At 58.2% G+C, this 17,569-nt stretch overlaps 2 protein-coding genes and 1 non-coding gene across 4 annotated transcripts; 2 read left to right on the plus strand and 1 right to left on the minus strand.

The window, feature by feature from the left end:
- The first annotated feature begins 584 nt into the window (after positions 1–584).
- On the plus strand, positions 585–2,769 carry NPM3 (nucleophosmin/nucleoplasmin 3). Its single transcript, XM_001499665.5, has 6 exons — positions 585–887; positions 1,191–1,276; positions 1,517–1,636; positions 1,741–1,834; positions 2,213–2,337; positions 2,431–2,769. Exons 1-5 carry the CDS (start codon positions 770–772, stop codon positions 2,326–2,328), a joined length of 534 nt encoding a protein of 177 aa, XP_001499715.1. The 5' UTR covers positions 585–769; the 3' UTR covers positions 2,329–2,337; positions 2,431–2,769.
- Positions 2,770–7,907: 5,138 nt separating this feature from the next.
- On the plus strand, positions 7,908–13,952 carry FGF8 (fibroblast growth factor 8). 2 transcript variants are annotated; one of them, XM_070222488.1, is made up of 6 exons: positions 7,908–8,174; positions 8,274–8,310; positions 8,846–8,932; positions 9,152–9,332; positions 12,463–12,569; positions 13,430–13,952. In XM_070222488.1, the coding sequence occupies exons 1-6, from the start codon at positions 8,143–8,145 to the stop codon at positions 13,718–13,720; spliced, it is 735 nt and encodes a 244-aa protein (XP_070078589.1). In that variant the 5' UTR covers positions 7,908–8,142; the 3' UTR covers positions 13,721–13,952. The 2 variants fall into 2 exon arrangements, with proteins under 2 accessions (XP_070078589.1, XP_070078595.1); XM_070222494.1 differs by having other exon boundaries at positions 9,185–9,332.
- A 1,940-nt stretch (positions 13,953–15,892) lies between these two features.
- On the minus strand, positions 15,893–16,031 carry MIR9057 (microRNA mir-9057). Its single transcript, NR_128078.1, has one exon. It is a non-coding gene; the product is annotated as a microRNA mir-9057 (primary transcript).
- Positions 16,032–17,569: the final 1,538 nt, after the last annotated feature.

Genomic DNA, 17,569 nt, shown 5'->3' on the forward strand with positions numbered 1-17,569 from the left:
GTAACCCAAATGATGAGACAGAGGAGTCCAAGGCAGAAGGATGTTCTTGGGCCGATTGGGAATGACAAGCTCGAAAGTGTGCGTCAGCCAGAATGTGCGGTTAGCTCTCCACCTGAGTTACCGTCCTCTGCTAGCAAGCGCCAGCATCCAGCCAGGATCTGAAGCTCAATGAAGGTAGGCCATTCGGATAGTAAGATGCAGGGTGGTTAGAGCAGGAAGCATACATATCTAGGAGAGAACGGAGTGGTTTGGGTAGAAAATACTCTGAATTCAAAGTCTTCCTTCAGGCTTGTTGGCTCTCTTGGAGCAAAGGCAAATCTGAGCACATTTCCTTTGCTTTTATAAGAAAAACGCTGCCCTGAAATGCCTTTGCTGGGGCAGTTGGAAGCGTTCCCATTTTTATATCCAGTCTCCTTTAATGAAAGCTTACCCTGGGTTGTGAATGTGGATACATACACTAGAGGGTAAGAGGAACGAGAGAAAATGGAGGCAGGAGCCGCCCTCATGCCGTGGTCATGGCAATGAGCAAGGACGTTTACATAAATCCCCAAATCCATGCTTCTGTGATGTTACGTCCTCCTTTTGCGGTCTGGACACACAGGTCTGAGCAGAGGCCGCGGGCTCCTGGACGAAGAAGCCCTGGACCGGTCACGTCTCGGTCCCTCTTCCCTTTGTCGCGAACGTCTCCTTTAATAGGCGGGTCGGAACCGGCCGAGAGTCCGTCGCTTCGTACGTGTCGGGGGCGGAGTTCCCGGACGGCCCTTGCAGCATGGCCGCCGGCGCCGCCGCCGCCTTGGCCTTCTTGAGTCAGGAGAGCCGAGCCCGCGCCGGGGCGGGCGGGGGTCTGCGGGCCCCAGCTCCGGTCACGATGGACAGTTTTTTTTTCGGTATTGAAGAAAGGAGGGAATGAGGGTGGTGCGGGGACGGTAAGAGGTAGGGCTAAGGTACAGGAATGCAGATAGGTGCATGACTTAGGTAGGGGCGGAGGGGGCCTCGCACGCGGCAGCTCGCGCGGAAGCGGGTGGCGAGACCCCCGCCCCAGATGTGCAGGGCGGGGCCCAGGGCCGAGAGCCCCAGGTGTTCCTGAGAAGTGGGCGTGTAAATGGCCGGTCAGTCCATGGTTGCACGTGACAGAGGTTTGGTGAAACGTGCTTCCCCCCCCCCCCCCCCCTTCCGGTTGTCTCTTCCAGGCTGTGAGCTCTCTGGCCACACCCGCTCTTTCACCTTCAAAGTAGAGGAAGAGGATGATGCGGAGCACGTGCTGGCTTTGACCATGGTGAGGGGTAGGGAAGGGGGCTGGTGGTGAATAACTTGAGCAGGCAACTGGTGGGCGTCTACCCGTCCCCCCACCCCCTTTACTGGGAGTCACCCCCTCTGCCTCCCCCCCACATGGGTGGCTCCCCTGGCTATGTGATTCAGGGACCTCAGAGGCTGGGCAAGTTCTCGGGTAGATGCCTCCATTTGTGGTGTCAACCTTCGCCTGGAGAGACCCCGAGGTCCTGTGTACCCTTCCCAGCTCTGCCTCACCGAGGGAGCCAAAGATGAGTGTAATGTGGTGGAAGTCGTGGCCCAGAACCATGACCATCAGGAGATTGCAGTCCCCGTAGCCAACCTCAAGTTGTCCTGCCAACCCATGGTGAGTTCTCTGGACATACCTGGTGGGGGAGGGTAGGAATTGAGGACTTTACGACTCATCACAAGATGGGGTAGGCCAGGCCTTCATCCTTGTCTTCCTCGCAGCTCAGCTTGGATGACTTCCAGCTCCAACCACCAGTAACCTTCCGCCTGAAGTCAGGTTCTGGCCCTGTGCGGATCACTGGGCGGCACCAGATTGGTGAGAGCCTTCTCCTTTGCCTCCAGTGGACTATCCATCAGGGCTCCCCCTACGGGACCCTCCTACCCCATCCCAACTTTATCTCCCAGTGCAGCTCTCATAGAGGCCCTGCCTGATGTGCCCTCCACTTTCTGTCCTACTCAAGCCTGCCTCCTCCATGGAACCTGTCCCAGCTTCTCCAGCTCCAGTGATGTGGGGTCCTTTGGCTCTTTGTCACCCAGTTTAGTCTCTGAGGTTCTTCCCACCTAGATCATAAGCTCTGAGAAGTCAGGGTCAATACAAGCCTACCACCACAGGGCATGAATAAATGACGTGGTATGAAGGGGGTCTGGCTTTAAGTTTCTTCTCCCCACCCTTTACTGCTTGTGTGCCCACCAGTTACGATAAGCAATGACGTTTCTGAGGAAGAAGAGAGCGAAGAAGAAGGGAGTGAGGAGGAGGAGGTTGAGTTGTGCCCCATCCTGCCTGCCAAGAAGCAAGGGGCCAGGCCCTAGCCCTCCTTGGTGAGTGGGGGAAGGGGTGCCCAGCAGAGTCTGGGAGGGGACAAGAGGAGCAGGTGAGGGCCTAGCTGCTAACTCCTTGTTTGCTCTCCTCAGGTCAGCTAGCTGCTTGCCACATGCGCCATGCACCATGTTCCTGTACAAGTTTCAAGAATTTTAAATGTCTTTTCCATTGAAGAGGAGGAGTGGGAGTGGGGGGTCTCGGGCTGGTGCTAGTGACAGGGGGTCCCATTCTCCATAGGGTCCTGGTGTTCCCTATACCATGCCTGGGCTTTTCTCTAGGAGTGGGAGGACCTGAACTTCTACCCTGACCCTCTCTCCCCATTTGCCTTTGAGGTTGGAGGTCAGCATCTGAAGCTCAGGACTGCACATTTTTAACACTTTTTACATTTTTGGATAAAGGTTGAAATAAACTGATGTGGAGTTTTTTTGCAACTCATTTGTGTGGCTTCTTTCCCAGCTGGGATTCATTTTGCAACTCATTTGAGTGGCATTCCCCAAGGGACCACCAGGTGGCACTGTGGCAGCACCGAGGGTGGCCCTGGGCCTGGGGGAGGGCGAGGAAATGCGGGTCCCGCTATCCCCAGGGCCCCAGGGCTAGGCCGGGCTTGGGCCCCAACTGCCTCCCAACACCCAGCCCATTCCCAGTCCCTACAGGTGGGGGTGGGCCATTCCAGGAGGTTATCAGCGTCCAAACAAGGGGTCTGAGCCTCTGTCAGCACTCAGGCTGATGGGCAGGGGGGCAGATAAGGTGGCTTAAGCAGCCCAAGGAATGTGCATCCCTAGCCCCATGAGGGGGCTCAGGCCCTGAGAGGACCTGTGAGGGGTAGGGCAGAGGCCAGTCTCTGCTCCTCCTTCCAGTCTTGCAGGCTGTCTCTGAGCCAGTCTGGGCCCTTAGAAATTTGATTCCGGGGGCCAGATGGAGGGGGCTGGCCAGATTGGGTGACAGGGAAACCAGAATCCGGGTGGCCTGGCATATGGGGGCAGAGAGGAGCCCCTGGGATTTAGCCTCCCGGGCTAAGGGGTTCCTGCCCCCCACCACACCGCCTGGTCTGAGGGGGTCTCTGGTGCCTGGAGTCAGGTGGTTCTGGGGCTTGGCGGCTGCTGCTGTGCCAGGAAGAGAAAGGGATGTACCTGGTGTGAGCCTGAATGTGTATATGACCAACTCTGGGGTCAGTAGTTCAGCAGCTGTGTTGATGGGGGATGGGGGTGCCCCACAAACAAACAAACAAACAAAAGGTTACCTCCTGAGACGGCCTGGGGCCAGACATACTGAGGATGGACAGAGAACAGTGTCTGGTGGGGCCAGGCCCACTCCCTTCCACACCCGCTGCTGGGCAAATGAATGAATAAGTGGGAGGGGTCCCTAGGTAACCTAAGGGGGCTGGTATCCGGGCAGGTGAGATAAACTTTGGGAAGAGTGTCCTCACAACACGGAAAAGCACTCCTTCAACATCCCTAGAGGAGGTTCCCATCTGCCTATGGTTAGGAGCAAAGAGGTCCGATGTTTAACCTCCCTTTTTCCTCAAGTTGAGGATAAAGGAAGATGATCCCTCTCTGTGTTACAGTGATCAGAGTCACAGGCGTCTTTCTCCTCTCCAGGAGGAATTTCCCGAAGTGCTTCCACGGGGAACCAGGGTGGAGGGGGCAGCCGGGCTTGGAATCATTCAGCTTCCCTGTGGCTAGGGTCGGGAGGGAGGGGGAAGGTGGGGCTGGCGCCCCCTGGTGGGTGAGGTTGAAACCGCCTGCGGCCGTGCTGCTGCCCCTGCCGCTTCCCTCCCTAGGCGCTCTAGGCGTGCGGCGCGGCGCAGGAGCCTACGCGCCCTGAGAGTGGTTTGGCCAGCCGAAGTTTAGGCGGAAAGCGAGGAATAAGTCACTAAGGCTGACGTCATTCGTTCGTTCATTTATTCATTCACTGGAAGCGCTCCTGTTAGAGCCCTTCCCTTCCTCCTCTCGCCTATATTGCCTCCAAAGTCCTCCGCACGTGCTTGGTTGGTGGCGCGGGAGATTGGCTGAGCGCAGCGCAGTCATCTCTCCGGGGAAGCCTCCCCGGCAGACCCGGCTACCGCCTGCGCGTGGCCCCGCCCCAATATTTACCCCCCGCCACGCCGCTGATCGCTCATTGTAAGCCTTAACTGTTTTCTTGGTGGGTCTTCTCGCGGCCCGGGCCGGCGCCGAGCACTCCTGCCCACAGTGGGGGCCCAATCCACATCTGCCCTTTCGTCCAGGAGTTTCCCGGCCCGATGGGGCGCCCCGCGGACAGAGTTGGGAATTGTTTTTTCTCCTTCCCCATCCCCGCCTCTCCTGGATCCCCCTTTTTGCCCCTTCAGCGCACAGTAGGAGTGCTGCCAATTCACTTTGGCCTCAGAGCGCTAAGGGATGAGGGCGTACGCAGGGGTTTGCAGACCGCTGGAGGAGGGGCAGTCGTGTATTTGGGGGCGAAAGGGGGACAACTCCCAGACGGGGGCCCAAGTGCTTAACGCAGTCTCGGCGATTTGCATTTGAACGGTCGGCTGAGAGTCCGCGGCGCTTTGAACGCCGGGCGCAGGAGGCGCGCGTTGGAGCGAGCGGCAGTCCCGGCTGGTGTGGATTTGAGGGGCCCGGGGTGGGCCGGGCGGGGGGTGGCGAGGGATGCGTTTAGAAAGAGGCTGAAGGTGTGTGTTTGGGTTCCCGCGAGGGCGTATTTGCGAAGAGGGGCTGTTTGTGTTGGCGAGAAGTGTGTGTTTGTGTTTGCAGGAGGCGAGGGAGTGTGTGTGTGTGTTTGTGTGTGTGTATTTGTGTTTTCAGAGTGTAGGGGCGGCCGGGAAAGGTGGCCGGGCTGTCACTCAGCGATCAGGTTGACAGCGCTCCCTCATCAGGGCCAGGGAGCTCTGATTGCAGATTCGAGGAAACAAAATAGCAATTGTAATTACGGGGCTTTGATAAGATAAAGGAAGGAGAGAGCTGGCCGGGAGGCGAGCAAGCGAGGGAGGGAGAGTGGCCTGCTGGGGCCCCGATGGAGTATTTGCATCTGTCACTCACGGGGTCGGGGTGCCCGGACAGTACCAGGAGCCCCCTCCAGAGACACGGACTTTTGGGGAGATGAGAAGAGTCCCTCCAAATTGACGAAGGTCCAGTTCAAGATAAGTTCTCCAAATGTAAAGGAATTCTGGTCTTGTAGAGGGTCCTTGGTGGAGGATAATGTGTGGGATTAAAATCCTGACCTCCACACTGTTAGGCCCTAGGGTGCCCATCTCCTCTGGGGGACAGGGGAGAGGTTGGGTTAAGATCATTGAAGTTCTTCCCAGGGATTTCAGACCCTTATGGGGGCTCTAAAACCAGGGTTGGACCAGGTGCTCTGGCCTCCACTCCCACTCCAGGGAAAGGCAGGTGCCCAGAGGAACTCTAGTGTGCACAGACCTGGAGTCACAACCAAAGATGGCCTGGATGCCCTCAGCCCTGCCTGGGTCCTGCTGCCTGCTGTTCTCATCAGACTATTTTGAGAGGGCTGGGTCCTTGGTGGGGAGAAGGCCCTTCCCATCCCCTGTGCTCCATCTCTCCACTCATTCGCTCATTAATGCTGACAAATACACATTTTCTAGTGCCTACTATGTGCAGGGTATGAGGTTAAGATGGTGAGCATCTTCCCTGCTTGAAGAAGAGCATCTGGGGAGGCAGACATTCAGCAAGTGGCCCACAGGCCTCTAAGACAGAGGAGCACAATAAAGGAAAAGGGCTGGGCTCGGCTGTGCTGTGGGCACTGGAGCCTGCTTCACCTGTCTGTCCCATAATGGGCCCACCTTCCAGCAGGGTTGAGGGGAGACAGTGCAAGCCTAGCCTTTAGCAAATCCAAGTTCTCAATAAATGGTGGTGCTTATGGTTATTATCTATTGAGGGAGGTGGTGAGGGTAAGTCTCCCTGGGGAAGCTGCGCGTGGGCTGAGGTCTAAGTGCTGAGCCAGTTTCCCCATTCATTGAATACTAACTGCAGAACCACCCTGCCCAGTTATGTGCCATGAGCAGCAAGTTCCCAGCTCATAAGACATGATCCTCACCTGGAGGTCTGTATGGGCAAGAGCCAGCTGAGTGAACAGACTTGGGGGGGGGTGGGCACAAATGGGTTCAGGAAGTCTACTTCTCTGAGGAGGGATGAGATCTTGGGACAAGTCCCCTGACTCTGTTTTCCCATCTATATTTTGTTCAGTGTTAGCATTATGGCTGGGAGTGGGGAAGATGGAGCACAGGCAAAGGGGAGGTAGGCAGAACTTGGCTGTGCTGCTGGACAAGGGCCTGACTACTGCCTCTGGCCTAATCGTTTCCTGGGACCACCTCATCCCCCCCAGCCCAACCCCAAGGACATGGGGGGCCAGCAGGGCAGGGGAGGTCATGGGCGAAGGCAGCAGCTGGGTAGGGCATCAGTGGCTCCATCTGCTCCTCAGAAGTATCTATCCCAGGGCACCTCTGCCCATCCAGGCTTCTCCCAAAGATGCACCATGGCTCAGGGTCTCCAGAGTCCCTAGAGGAAAGCAATGAGGGGCTGGGGAAGGCTTAGACAAATCCCTGCCTCCTTTGACACTCCCCCCCTCCCCCTGTTAATGCAAAGCACTAGTCCATGTCTAGTGTACTGTAGGTGTGTAAATACCTGTTAAGTGCACAAACAATGGGACTCAGAGGGAAATGCTGGCTGACCTGTATCTAAGTCTCTTCCCCAGGAAAAACAGCTGAGAGTAGTTATTTTTGCCCCCTCTGCCTGCTGCTTTGGAGGGGTGGCAGAGGGACCTCTGGGCTCTGCCACATAGGTGGCTCGTGGTTCCTCTTAAACTTCAGGCTAGTGTGGGTATGGGGGCAGAGGGGGCATAGTGGCAGGGGTGATGGTGATAATGGGGGCGGGGGCCGGGGTAAAGGAGACATTTCTCTCTCTCAGGGCCTTCTTGAAAGACTGAGGGAGACACGGGAGACCGGTAAGGCGGGGTACTCAGCAGAAAGATGGGGGGGTCGGGTCCCCATCGCACACCCACGCACTGCCGGGGAGACCAGCGCACAGCCTTTCATTCCAGAGTTAGCGGCCACTTCCAGGGAGCAGGCCCAGCCGAAGCACACAGTAGGTGGCTCAGAGACCCTCCATATAGCCTAAGGCGTAAGCAGACCGGGCCCCACGCTGGAGACCTGGGCCCTTCCGACTCTGGAGCACCGGCGGTCCAGGAAACCCCAGCCGAGGGTCTCGGGACCCCACGGAGCCCGCGGCCCGAGGCGCCCCCCATCCCCGCGTGCCCAGACCCCAAGAGCGCGCGAAGGGACCGGCCCAGGATGGGGGCAGGCGCCCACACTCGTCGCCCCCGCCCCTCCCGCGGGTCCCCAGACCCCTCCCCTAGCCTGGACCCCCAATCCCAGACCCGCCGGCCGCCCCGCCCCGGTCCGCCCCGCCCCCGCCCAGGGCTGCGTCCCGGCCCCAGCTCCCAGCCGGGGGCTGCGGGCTCCGGCCGCCCGCCCCGCGCTCCCCCCTCGCGCCCGGTGCGGCGCCCCCCGCCCCCACCCCTCCCCCTCCCTTCCCACCTACCCACCCACCCTGCCGGCCCGTTACCCTCCCGCCTGCTCCGGCTCCTGAGCAGCCAGCGGCCACCGGCTCCGCCAGCGGCGCAGAGCGACTCAGCGCGGCGCGGCGCGGCGAGCTCGACATTCCACGGGACCCGCGGAACCGCGTCGGGATCGCCGCTGGTCTCCCGCACCCGAGCCTTCCTCGGTCGCCGCTGCCCTCGGCTCGTCCGTCCGCGGCCGCCCGCGGGCCGGCGTGATCCCGCCGGGGCTCTCCGTGCTCCCCGGGCCGCGCGCCATGGGCAGCCCCCGCTCCGCGCTGAGCTGCCTGTGAGTACCGCCGCCACCCCCGCGGCCCCGCCGGCCAGCTCCGCGCCCTCTCGGCTCACACCGGCCCCTCTCTCTCCCGCCCGCTTTTGTCTCCCACAGGCTATTGCACTTGCTGGTTCTCTGCCTTCAAGCCCAGGTAAGGCGCACTGCGCGGAGGCGGGGGCCGGGGGGCCGGCGGGGGACGCCAGTTGACAATGTCGGGCAGGGGCACGAGGACGGACCCTGCGGCCGGCGCGGCAGGGCTGGAAGGAACCTTAGCAGTCCAGCCCCGAACTACCCCGAGGAGGGAGCTAAGGAACAGAGAGGTAGCGCCCTGCCTAAGGTCACACAGCCAGGGAGTGGCAAGTCTAGAACCCGAGGTCTCGGAGTCCAGCGCTGTCTCGCACGCAGCCTAGGCCAGGTTGGGGTGGATGGGGAACTCTACAGGCAGCCACACCTGGTCGCCGAGGAAGGGGGCATCCGGGGCCAGGGGGCGTTCGTTGTCAGAAGTCCAGGTGACTGCCGCAGGGACCCTCTCCGCGGCTCTCTAGGGAGACTTGCGGCGGGTCTGGCCGAAAGATCAGGTACCCAGGCCCTCTACGCTCTCAACATTTGCTCCGTAAATTTGTCTTTATAAATGTCAGGGGTCGGGCAGCGCTGCCTCTCTACTTAAAAGCGCCCTGCTCTTCTAGGAAGGCCCGGGCGGGGGGCCTGCGCTGGGCAGGGAGCTCGCTTCCCTGTTCCGAGCTGGCCGGGAGTCCCAGGGTGTTTCCCAACAGGTGGGTCCAGATCCTTTCCCATCGCGGGCTCATCCATGCTAGGTTGGGTCTGTTCGACTTTCCCGGGTCGGGGGTGGTGGCCCGACCTGTTGGTGGGATCCCCAGCCCCTGCCGGCTGCCTGGGGCAGTGGAGGGGGGTGCAGGGCGATGGGGGCCACTTGGGCCCCTGGGCGGAGTAGCATTATAATGGCGTGTTGTGTATTTTTCAATTTCCTAAAGGTAACTGTTCAGTCCTCACCTAATTTTACACAGCATGTGAGGGAGCAGAGCCTGGTGACGGATCAGCTCAGCCGCCGCCTCATCCGGACCTACCAGCTCTACAGCCGCACCAGCGGGAAGCACGTGCAGGTCCTGGCCAACAAGCGCATCAACGCCATGGCGGAAGACGGGGACCCCTTCGGTAAGGCGCGCAGCACCGCGGCGGGGTAAAGGGAGCTTGTGGAACACGCCTTCCGGCTCCGGCTGGCCTGCCGTGACTGCACTCGCCAGGCCCCGTCTGCGCTGGCCAGAGGCCTGCAGGCGTCCCAGCTCAGAACGGAAGGAGTTAAGACAACGGAGCGTCTGGGGGGTCAGCTGAAGGGAGGGCTGGGGAAGGGACCTCGGGGAGTAGTTGGCCCACAGGTGCCCCTTCCCTGCCCAGCAGATGACTGAATCCAGGAATCTCCCTTTACACCTCCCCCTCTGTACACCCCTCCCCTGCTGCAGGTGGAGGCAAAGGGTTCAGGGGAGGGGGCCCAGGTTTGAGGGAAGCTCTTGAAAGAGGATATGTCACCAGGGCCCACAAAAGGAGAGTGGGAAAGAGAAGGGAGAGAAATCCCCCCAACTCTCCCAGCTTGAGGGGTGCTGTGAACCTTAAACACTTTGATCAGAAGGGTCAATTACACAGGGGAACTAGGCTTGGAAAGGGGCCCTCCCTGCTGCACTTACCCAGGGACCCAGGCGGCCGGTCAGAGCGGGCTCGCGCCTCCCCGCGGGCTGCTGAGGACAGGGAGCTACTGCCGGCCGAGAGGCTGAGGACTGATTGATTTCTAAAACATTCAATATTCCTGCCTTGAAACAAGGCCAATTTCCAGAGTCCTGGATGTACCAGGAGAAAAGCAAGCCCTCTGGGCGGCTGGTGTTGTTTTTAGAGAGCGATTATTGTGAGTTTAAAAACCTTTAAATAATGACCAAGTTAAACAAGCATGAAAGGAGAGGGGAAGACTCTATTAAAATGTAATAAAAAGGTGAGGCATTTTAAGAGCTAAGAAGAAAAATGAAGAATGATATAAAACAGAAAAAGAACGAGCCTTTTTTTCAGATGTGGAGTTTGAAAGGGGTTGCAAGTCTGTAAATGTTAAAAAAGAGGCTCAAGATTGTTCTCTATGAATCTCTGGAGAGACCCCCGCGTCTGGCAGAGCGATTAAAACTCTTCTTACTTTCACCTTTTTTAACATTTCCTGAATACTTTCTCCTCTTCTCGAGCCAGTTTGGGGGATCGAGTATGTCTCGCTGCATTTTTTCTGCATCGACGTAGCTGACTTCCCTTCAAAGCTGGAGAAGGAGACATAATTTTCCCGGGATAAATCTGTCACTGGGGTGGAAGAAGAGGTTTGAAAATGTTAAGCTTTCCAAAAGCCCGGGCGGGAAAGCCGCTGTAAACTGCGGCCCCAGCTCCCCAGATCGGTCCAGGAAGGAGAGTGGGGGACTCTCGGCAGTGGGGGTGGGGGCGGCCTGCCTGGTGGCCGAGCTCCCCCGCTGGGCTGGCAGGGCCAGCCTCCCATCCCTTTGTCCCTCTAAACTGGCTGCTTGCTGCCCTTCTCAGCTTCCAAGGAAAGGGGATGAAGGCCTGGCCCCTCCTGGGTTTGCTCCATTGGAGCAAATGGTTCAGCATCCTTGGGTTTGGAGGAGGAGGAAGAGGTTAAGCTGGCCATGGAGAAACTCGTCTTCAGACATCAGAGGTCTGATGCCCACTTCTCTCTTTACGAGTATAGGAGGCTTCCCATGTTCCTGCCTGCCGGGCAGGAGTAGGAGCTGGAGGGCCCCAGAGCAGAGGCTTAGGGTGGGCAGCCAGGATGGGAAGAGTCTGGGAGAGAATGGCAGAGAGGTCCCAGTTGCTTCCTTACAGGCCCCAGGAAGGAAGAGAGGGGCCTACTCCACCCCAATCTGCCCCATTTGGTCAGAATCTTCAGAGTGGGATCCTCTTGTCCATTCTCCAGTCAGCGTCCTTCCTGGCCCTTAGAAGCAGCCACTCCTTGCTCTGGAAGGCAGACCAGGAGAGGGATGAGCAGACTGTCTGGGTCCAAGAGGAGGTGGGTGGGAGGGGAGGTGACAGATGCCTTTCCCTGGCTGACTTGGAGCCAGACTGGGGACTTGACCACTGGGTCCCAACTCTGTGCTTATGTGAAGTGGGGGTGGTAGGCACAGGCTGGGCAGTAAGGGCTGCATTGCTAACCTGGATGCCCACCCCCAGCCCCCACCCCCTTTAGTTTCAGAGACAGAAATGGTGCCACCTTGTCCGAGCAGGCTGGGAAGCAGCTCTGAAGTCCTAGCCCCTTCTGTCCCATCCCAAACAGATACGTCAGCCCTCACTCCCTTCTTGCGGACAGGCTCCAAGGGTGGCTGGCATTATGCAGAGAGTGGACAGGGACCTTGGCTTCTGTGGCAAGTTGGCTGTCTAAGGGGTGGGGGAGGGGGAAGAAGGCAGAGAATCCAGCTCCCTGTCTCCTGGCTGTCCAGACTGAGAGGCCAGCGCACCTGATTTTCTCCCTTCCTCACCCGCAGAAAGTCTTTGGTCACTAGGGTGAGAAGCCCAGCTGTGATGGAGTCTGAAACAGACATGGCTATTGAGGTGTTGATTCCTGGACCCTGGGACTGGGGACTGTAGTGCCTGGGATCTGCAGGGAAGAGGCAGAAACCTCCCGGCTGGGGGGTTCTGGGAAAGAAGCTGGCTATAGGCTATGTGTAGGGAGAGCTGTCCCCATCCCCGTCGCCTTCTCAGCAGAGCAGGGGTAGGGGTGTGGGAGTGGCCAAGGCTGTGAGTTAGAACTCGAGGTGCCAGAAACAGGAGAGAGTGCTTTCACGCTTGGACTGGAGGTCACCACTGCACCCCAAGGTTTATAATGATCTGTGAGGCATGTGCACATAATATTTTGAGTTGGAAGGATCCTCAGAGATCTTTTGATTAGTAGTAAAACTCTAGTCATGAAGCCTTGACATAAAAGTCATTACTGTCTGGTTTTTAAAGAGGGTCTTTTCAATTTGCTGGTCCCAAGACCCCTTTGCAGAACCCAGTTTGTATGCCATGATCTTGTCTATCCCCCTCGGTAAACCCAGGTGAGGGGCCTGAGGCCCAGAAAGGGAACTTGATGTTTCCTGGGGTTGCCCAGAATATTAGTAGCTGGGCTGGGACTGGAGCCCACGTCTTGGGTATCTGGCCTTGGAGCAGTTGCTGCTGGGATGTGATAAGTCTGTGGGCCAGCTGAGGGGAGGACATGGAACAGTGGGGGTCAGGGAGCTTCCAATAACCGTCCCCTCACCTTCCTCGACAGCAAAGCTCATTGTGGAGACAGATACCTTTGGGAGCAGGGTTCGAGTCCGAGGAGCTGAGACGGGCCTCTACATCTGCATGAACAAGAAGGGGAAGCTGATTGCCAAGGTGAGGCCCCAGAAGGAAGGGGGCCCTGGGGCCTGGGAGGTGGGCTGGACTGCCTGAGCTCCTCCAGGATCCCAACAGGGTGGGCAGAGAGACACAGGGCCACCTTGGGGTTACCTAATGATTCGGTGGGGGGTTCAAGGAGGTGAGGGAGAAGGAAACTGCTTGAGAGATGAAAAGCTATAAAGGCAAAGGAGGAAGAAGGAAGGCTAGGGAAGGGGCTGGGGGGGTTGGTAAATTCCATATATCTTTTTAACAAATCGCCAAATTGCTTTGCTATTATGTCCAATTACATGGTACCAGCAATTGGAATGTTCAGTAAGCCGCAGGCCCAGCCCCTAGGCCGAGCTCTGAAATGGCCCCATTAGTCACGGCTCCTCTCCAGCCTCGAGCTCCCTGCTTCCTGGGCTTCGGGGCCTTGGGGCGCCGCAACTCTTGGAAGGCCTCCCCTCCCCCATAGGGTGGCTGCCCTGGGGGCGGGAGGCCCAGTCCTGAGGGCCTGAGGAGGGCAGGTGGGGAAATGCGTCCTAGCAGCTCAGGCCAGACTGATGGGCAGGAGGCCAGGGCAGGCAGGGTCTGGGCCCCATCTCTGCCTCTCTGTCTTGGGGCCCAGCCCCTCGGTAGACAACCATGTGTCGCTGCTGCCCAGGAGGACAGGAAGTTGCCGGGTGGGCTGCGGGTTGTGAGGGATTAGAGAGCCGGTGCCCGGGCAGGGGGTGGGGCCGCAGCTCCTGCCCACCCTGCCATCTGCTGGGGTGCCCACCTGCTGTCTGGGGCCGCCTGCCCTCTGCCTCTGGCGGGCGGGGGAGGGCGGGGGCTCAGAGAGAGCCCAGTAACGCCTTGTCTGGCCCCCATGCCTGCAGAGCAACGGCAAGGGCAAGGATTGTGTCTTCACGGAGATCGTGCTGGAGAACAACTACACGGCCCTGCAGAACGCCAAGTACGAGGGCTGGTACATGGCCTTCACCCGCAAGGGCCGGCCCCGCAAGGGCTCCAAGACGCGGCAGCACCAGCGCGAGGTCCACTTCATGAAGCGGCTGCCGCGCGGCCACCACACCACCGAGCAGAGCCTGCGCTTCGAGTTCCTCAACTACCCGCCCTTCACGCGCAGCCTGCGCGGCAGCCAGAGGACTTGGGCCCCCGAGCCCCGATAGGGCCTGCCCGGCCCCTCCCCGCGGCCCCAGCGCAGAGATTTTCGTCTGATGGGAGCACAGACAGAGAAACTCGAGCAAGATGAGGTCTGCGCTACTGAAGGCTGGGGAGGAGCTGGGGGAGCCCCGGGTTCTCGTTGTTGATAATTGTTTGCTGTTGGGTTTTTTTGTTTTTCTTGTTTTGTTTTTGTTTGTTTTTTTAAAAAACAAAAGAGAGGCTCTATTTTTGTATTCCACTTGGCTGTGGTGTCTGTCTTCTTAACTCTCAGGAAGGTCTGTTAGTGGCCCGGACTGGGGTTCCAGAGGGGGTTCCCTGGCCGTGGGGGGCTTTTTCTAGTCCAGCAGAGGTGCTCCTGAGACCCCAGCACCTGCGGGGCAAGCTGGCCAGGCAGCCAGGGACTCCACTGCACCCCAGGTGGGGGCGGGGAGGAAAGGGTTGCGGCTGAGGTCAAGGGTGTCAGTGAAGGTGGTTGTTGTGTATTAGTTGCTATTAAATGACTGAAGTATTTATTTAACTTGCATGTGAAAAATGTATGTTGGAGAGTGAGTCTGCTGGGGTCAGCCCCTCTCCCCCTGCCCTGCCCCAGCTAGTGGGTGGCTGGGAGATACAGCAAATGGGACACCAGCTCTGACTCTAGCCTGCTTTCAGCCTAAGGACCCATGCCTGTCAGCCGTCCCCATCACTGTCTCGGGAGGGGTTTTCCTGGGAGGACAGAAGCAGGGAAAGGGGCAAGAAGAGGCTCTTAGCTGGTCCTCGGAGCTCTCAGACATGGAGCTCATAGCTCTTAACAAGAGTCATTGGTAACACTTCCCCAGGCCACCTCTGGGCCAGAAATGATGACTCTGCCAGGTCCAGAGCTGCAATCATAGATTCAATGAGTCTTTGAAAAAGTACCTCTCTGTGTGTGCCTAGGTCTGTGTGGGAGACAGATCAGGGATGCCAGAGCTGGTTCTCCGAGTATCAAGCTCCAGAAAATGAAAGAAAAGAGCAGCTGCCAGGGTGCAATGTGGGGGTATGTTGGTGGGGGGACTGCCAAGGCTGGTGTTGACAATTGTGACATGAAACAAGTGTTAACTTTGGGAGATCTGGGTAGAGAGCTGTGAGCAGAAGGTGCTGAGCTCAGGTGCTGCAGAGAGCCCAGGGGGCTGTGGTCCAGGGAGAGACTGCTGACCTTGGAGAGATGGGGCCCAGGGGGAGGAACTGGGTGTGGGATGGGAGGGGAAGCTCAGGGGCCAAGAGCTGAACTCAAACTCTGCACTGGAGGAGAAGCAGCGGGTCGTGTCAGAAGGACTAGGCCGTGAGGGAGAACTGCAACGGAGGAAGGAAGACCAGGCCCGCTGTGGCTATGGTAGAGCAGGTCATGGTGTAGGCAAGAGGACTGGCCCACGGTGGGTGGAGGGGTATGTGTTTGGATGTGGACTGGTGACATTGGCATCACACTACACTGAGGGAGAGCCCAAGCCTGCAGGCAGCAGGTCTCCTGAAGGCAGAGCTGGCCCAGTCTTCATAACTGAAGCCTTCCATTCTGACTGCTTCTGCTGCCTCCTTTGAGGGTGCCCCTGGGCTGGTCCCTGACCCAATCCAGAAACTTCTTCCCTCGGGGCCTCTGTTCTTTGCCACCTCCTTTGGGTGAGGGTAACCCTAAGGCTTCCTAACCACGTGGACCTCCCAGAGTTGCAGCCACAAGTCCCAGGCTTGGGACATCCAGGCAGATCAGGAATTCCAGGGCTCAGTGAGAAGTCTTGGAGTAGAGAGGTTGGGGATCCCCTGGGTTCTGCCTATGCCGCCTCTTCTGGCCTGCTATCGGGGGCAGGGGCTCTGGATAGAGTAGGTTTCTCCTGGTGCATAGACACTGGGGATGTGGGGAGGGGGCTCTAGATCTCTCTCTTCCAGCTCCCCAGCTCTTAGTGCCTCCTCTTCTGCTCCATCCCCTCCCCTCCCCCTTTAATTAATTCTGGGTGAGCAGCCTGGCTTTATTGTGCAAGGAGCTGGGGTCTCACTGTGGGAAAAGTCACACCTTCTGAGCAGCTTCTGATGCCATGCAAATGAAGAGACCGTCCAGGAAACTCTTTCATCTGCACGGCCGCCTGTCCAGCCCCCAGCCCAGTAATTACCCACATTTCATTTGTTTGAGAGCAATTCTTAGGGGATGCGAGAGGATAGGAGGGAGTCTGGGGGGTGGAATGTCAGGCTCTCCCTGCCTGTGATCCTGGCCACAAAGTAGGGCCAGCCTGGGCCAAGGATGGTCACCGGCTAGGCCAAAGCTACTCCTGCAGGCCCGAGACTGGGGATGCCTGCGTACTCCAGGGTGGTGGGGTGGAACTGTGCCATGGTTGTGTTGAGGGAGAAGAGGTGGGCTGTCCAGAGAGCTGGGCCTGCATTATAGGAGAGAGATGACTGATGGGGGCAGCAGAGTAGAGGTGGACAGGAAGGTGGATATCTGGTCCTTGAGGCAGCCTGAGGCTTTGGGAAGGGGCTGACACCCAGCAGGACCCCAGGCCAGGGACCCATGGGGGCAGAGCCCAGAGTGGTGGGGCCAGGCTGGGCAAGGGCACCCACCACCTTGTTTATCTTTGCGTTGCTGCCTCCACAGAGCCCTCGCTAATGGGGTTTTACAGCCCACTCAAGCTGCAACTGGCCAAGAATCAATCATTACCGGCACTTAGTGGTTTGATAGTTAACAGCCTGAACTGAAGCCAAACTGGTTGTTAACTGTGATAACAACTGATTTCAAGGGGTTATTGCCGGCCCAATATGCTCAGCCCATTTATTTCAGGGAAAACAAGCAGGGAGCTGTTGCAAGTTTCAGAAAAAGGAAGAAGGCTGGGCTTTGCTCAGCCAAAAGGCCTGCCACTCTGTCTCAGAGTGGGTGCCGGCTGTGAGGGCCCTGGGGACCGGCTGAGGTGTGCATGGAGGCACAACCTCGCAGAATGTGTGGAGGACCTGTGTGTGGGCCCAGGTGGTCCACGCAGAATGCCCTCTCCAGTCCTCCCTTCTCCTCAGCGCTTAGCTTGTCCTGATTCCCCACCTCCCCTCCTCTTTCTCTTAGAGCAGCACTCCCCAGGAGGGCTTCACAGGGACCAACTCCCCATGAGGAGAAGCCCAGGCCTAGCGGCCAGGCCTCTACTTGTCTCCACTCAGCAGGTGGGGCTGGACCCCCCTCTCCCATTCCTCCCTCACCCAGGGCTCCCGGAGCCCTGCCAAGTCCAAGCCAGAAGCTTACCCTTCCTTTCAAAGCCAGCGAAGACGCCACCAAGCCTTGACTAGAAAGAATGAGCAAGAGTTCTCTCCTCTCCCTTCACCAGGTCCTGTCCATCTCTACCTTCTACCCTCAGCCAAATGACAGCAGGTAAGGCTATGTGGCCAAGCATCATTCTAGAATGCTGCTGCAGCAAAGGAACTCAGGAGTTCTCCACCGCCTACAGATAGACAACCTGAGGCCTGGAAGTCACACAGCTAGTGTCAAAGCTAGTACCAGAAACCAGGTCTTAATTCCCAGACTCAGGCTGCCTCTTGAGGACTGGAGGTCTTCCCCTAATTCCGTTCATTCCTTCACTATTTATCGACTGCCTATTATGTGCCAGGCTCTGTTCAGGATAGAGGGGACAAAGCAGGAAATACGAGACAAAACCTTGTCATTATGGAGCTCATATTCTTTTCGGGGAGGGGGCGGGACGCAGAGCAAACAGTGTGTAGTAAAGCAGACACTGACAACCACTAAGGGGAAAATGCAGAGGGGAAGGAGTGTGAAAGGGCGGGTAGACCTGTAGCAGCTTTACACAGGGTGGTCAAAGGAGGCCTCACTGAAAACTTAATCTTTGAGCACACCCCTGACCTAAGGCACTCAGATA

The sequence above is a fragment of the Equus caballus genome, chromosome 1 (genome assembly GCF_041296265.1).
Source record: "Equus caballus isolate H_3958 breed thoroughbred chromosome 1, TB-T2T, whole genome shotgun sequence".
Taxonomy (NCBI): Eukaryota; Metazoa; Chordata; class Mammalia; order Perissodactyla; family Equidae; genus Equus; species Equus caballus.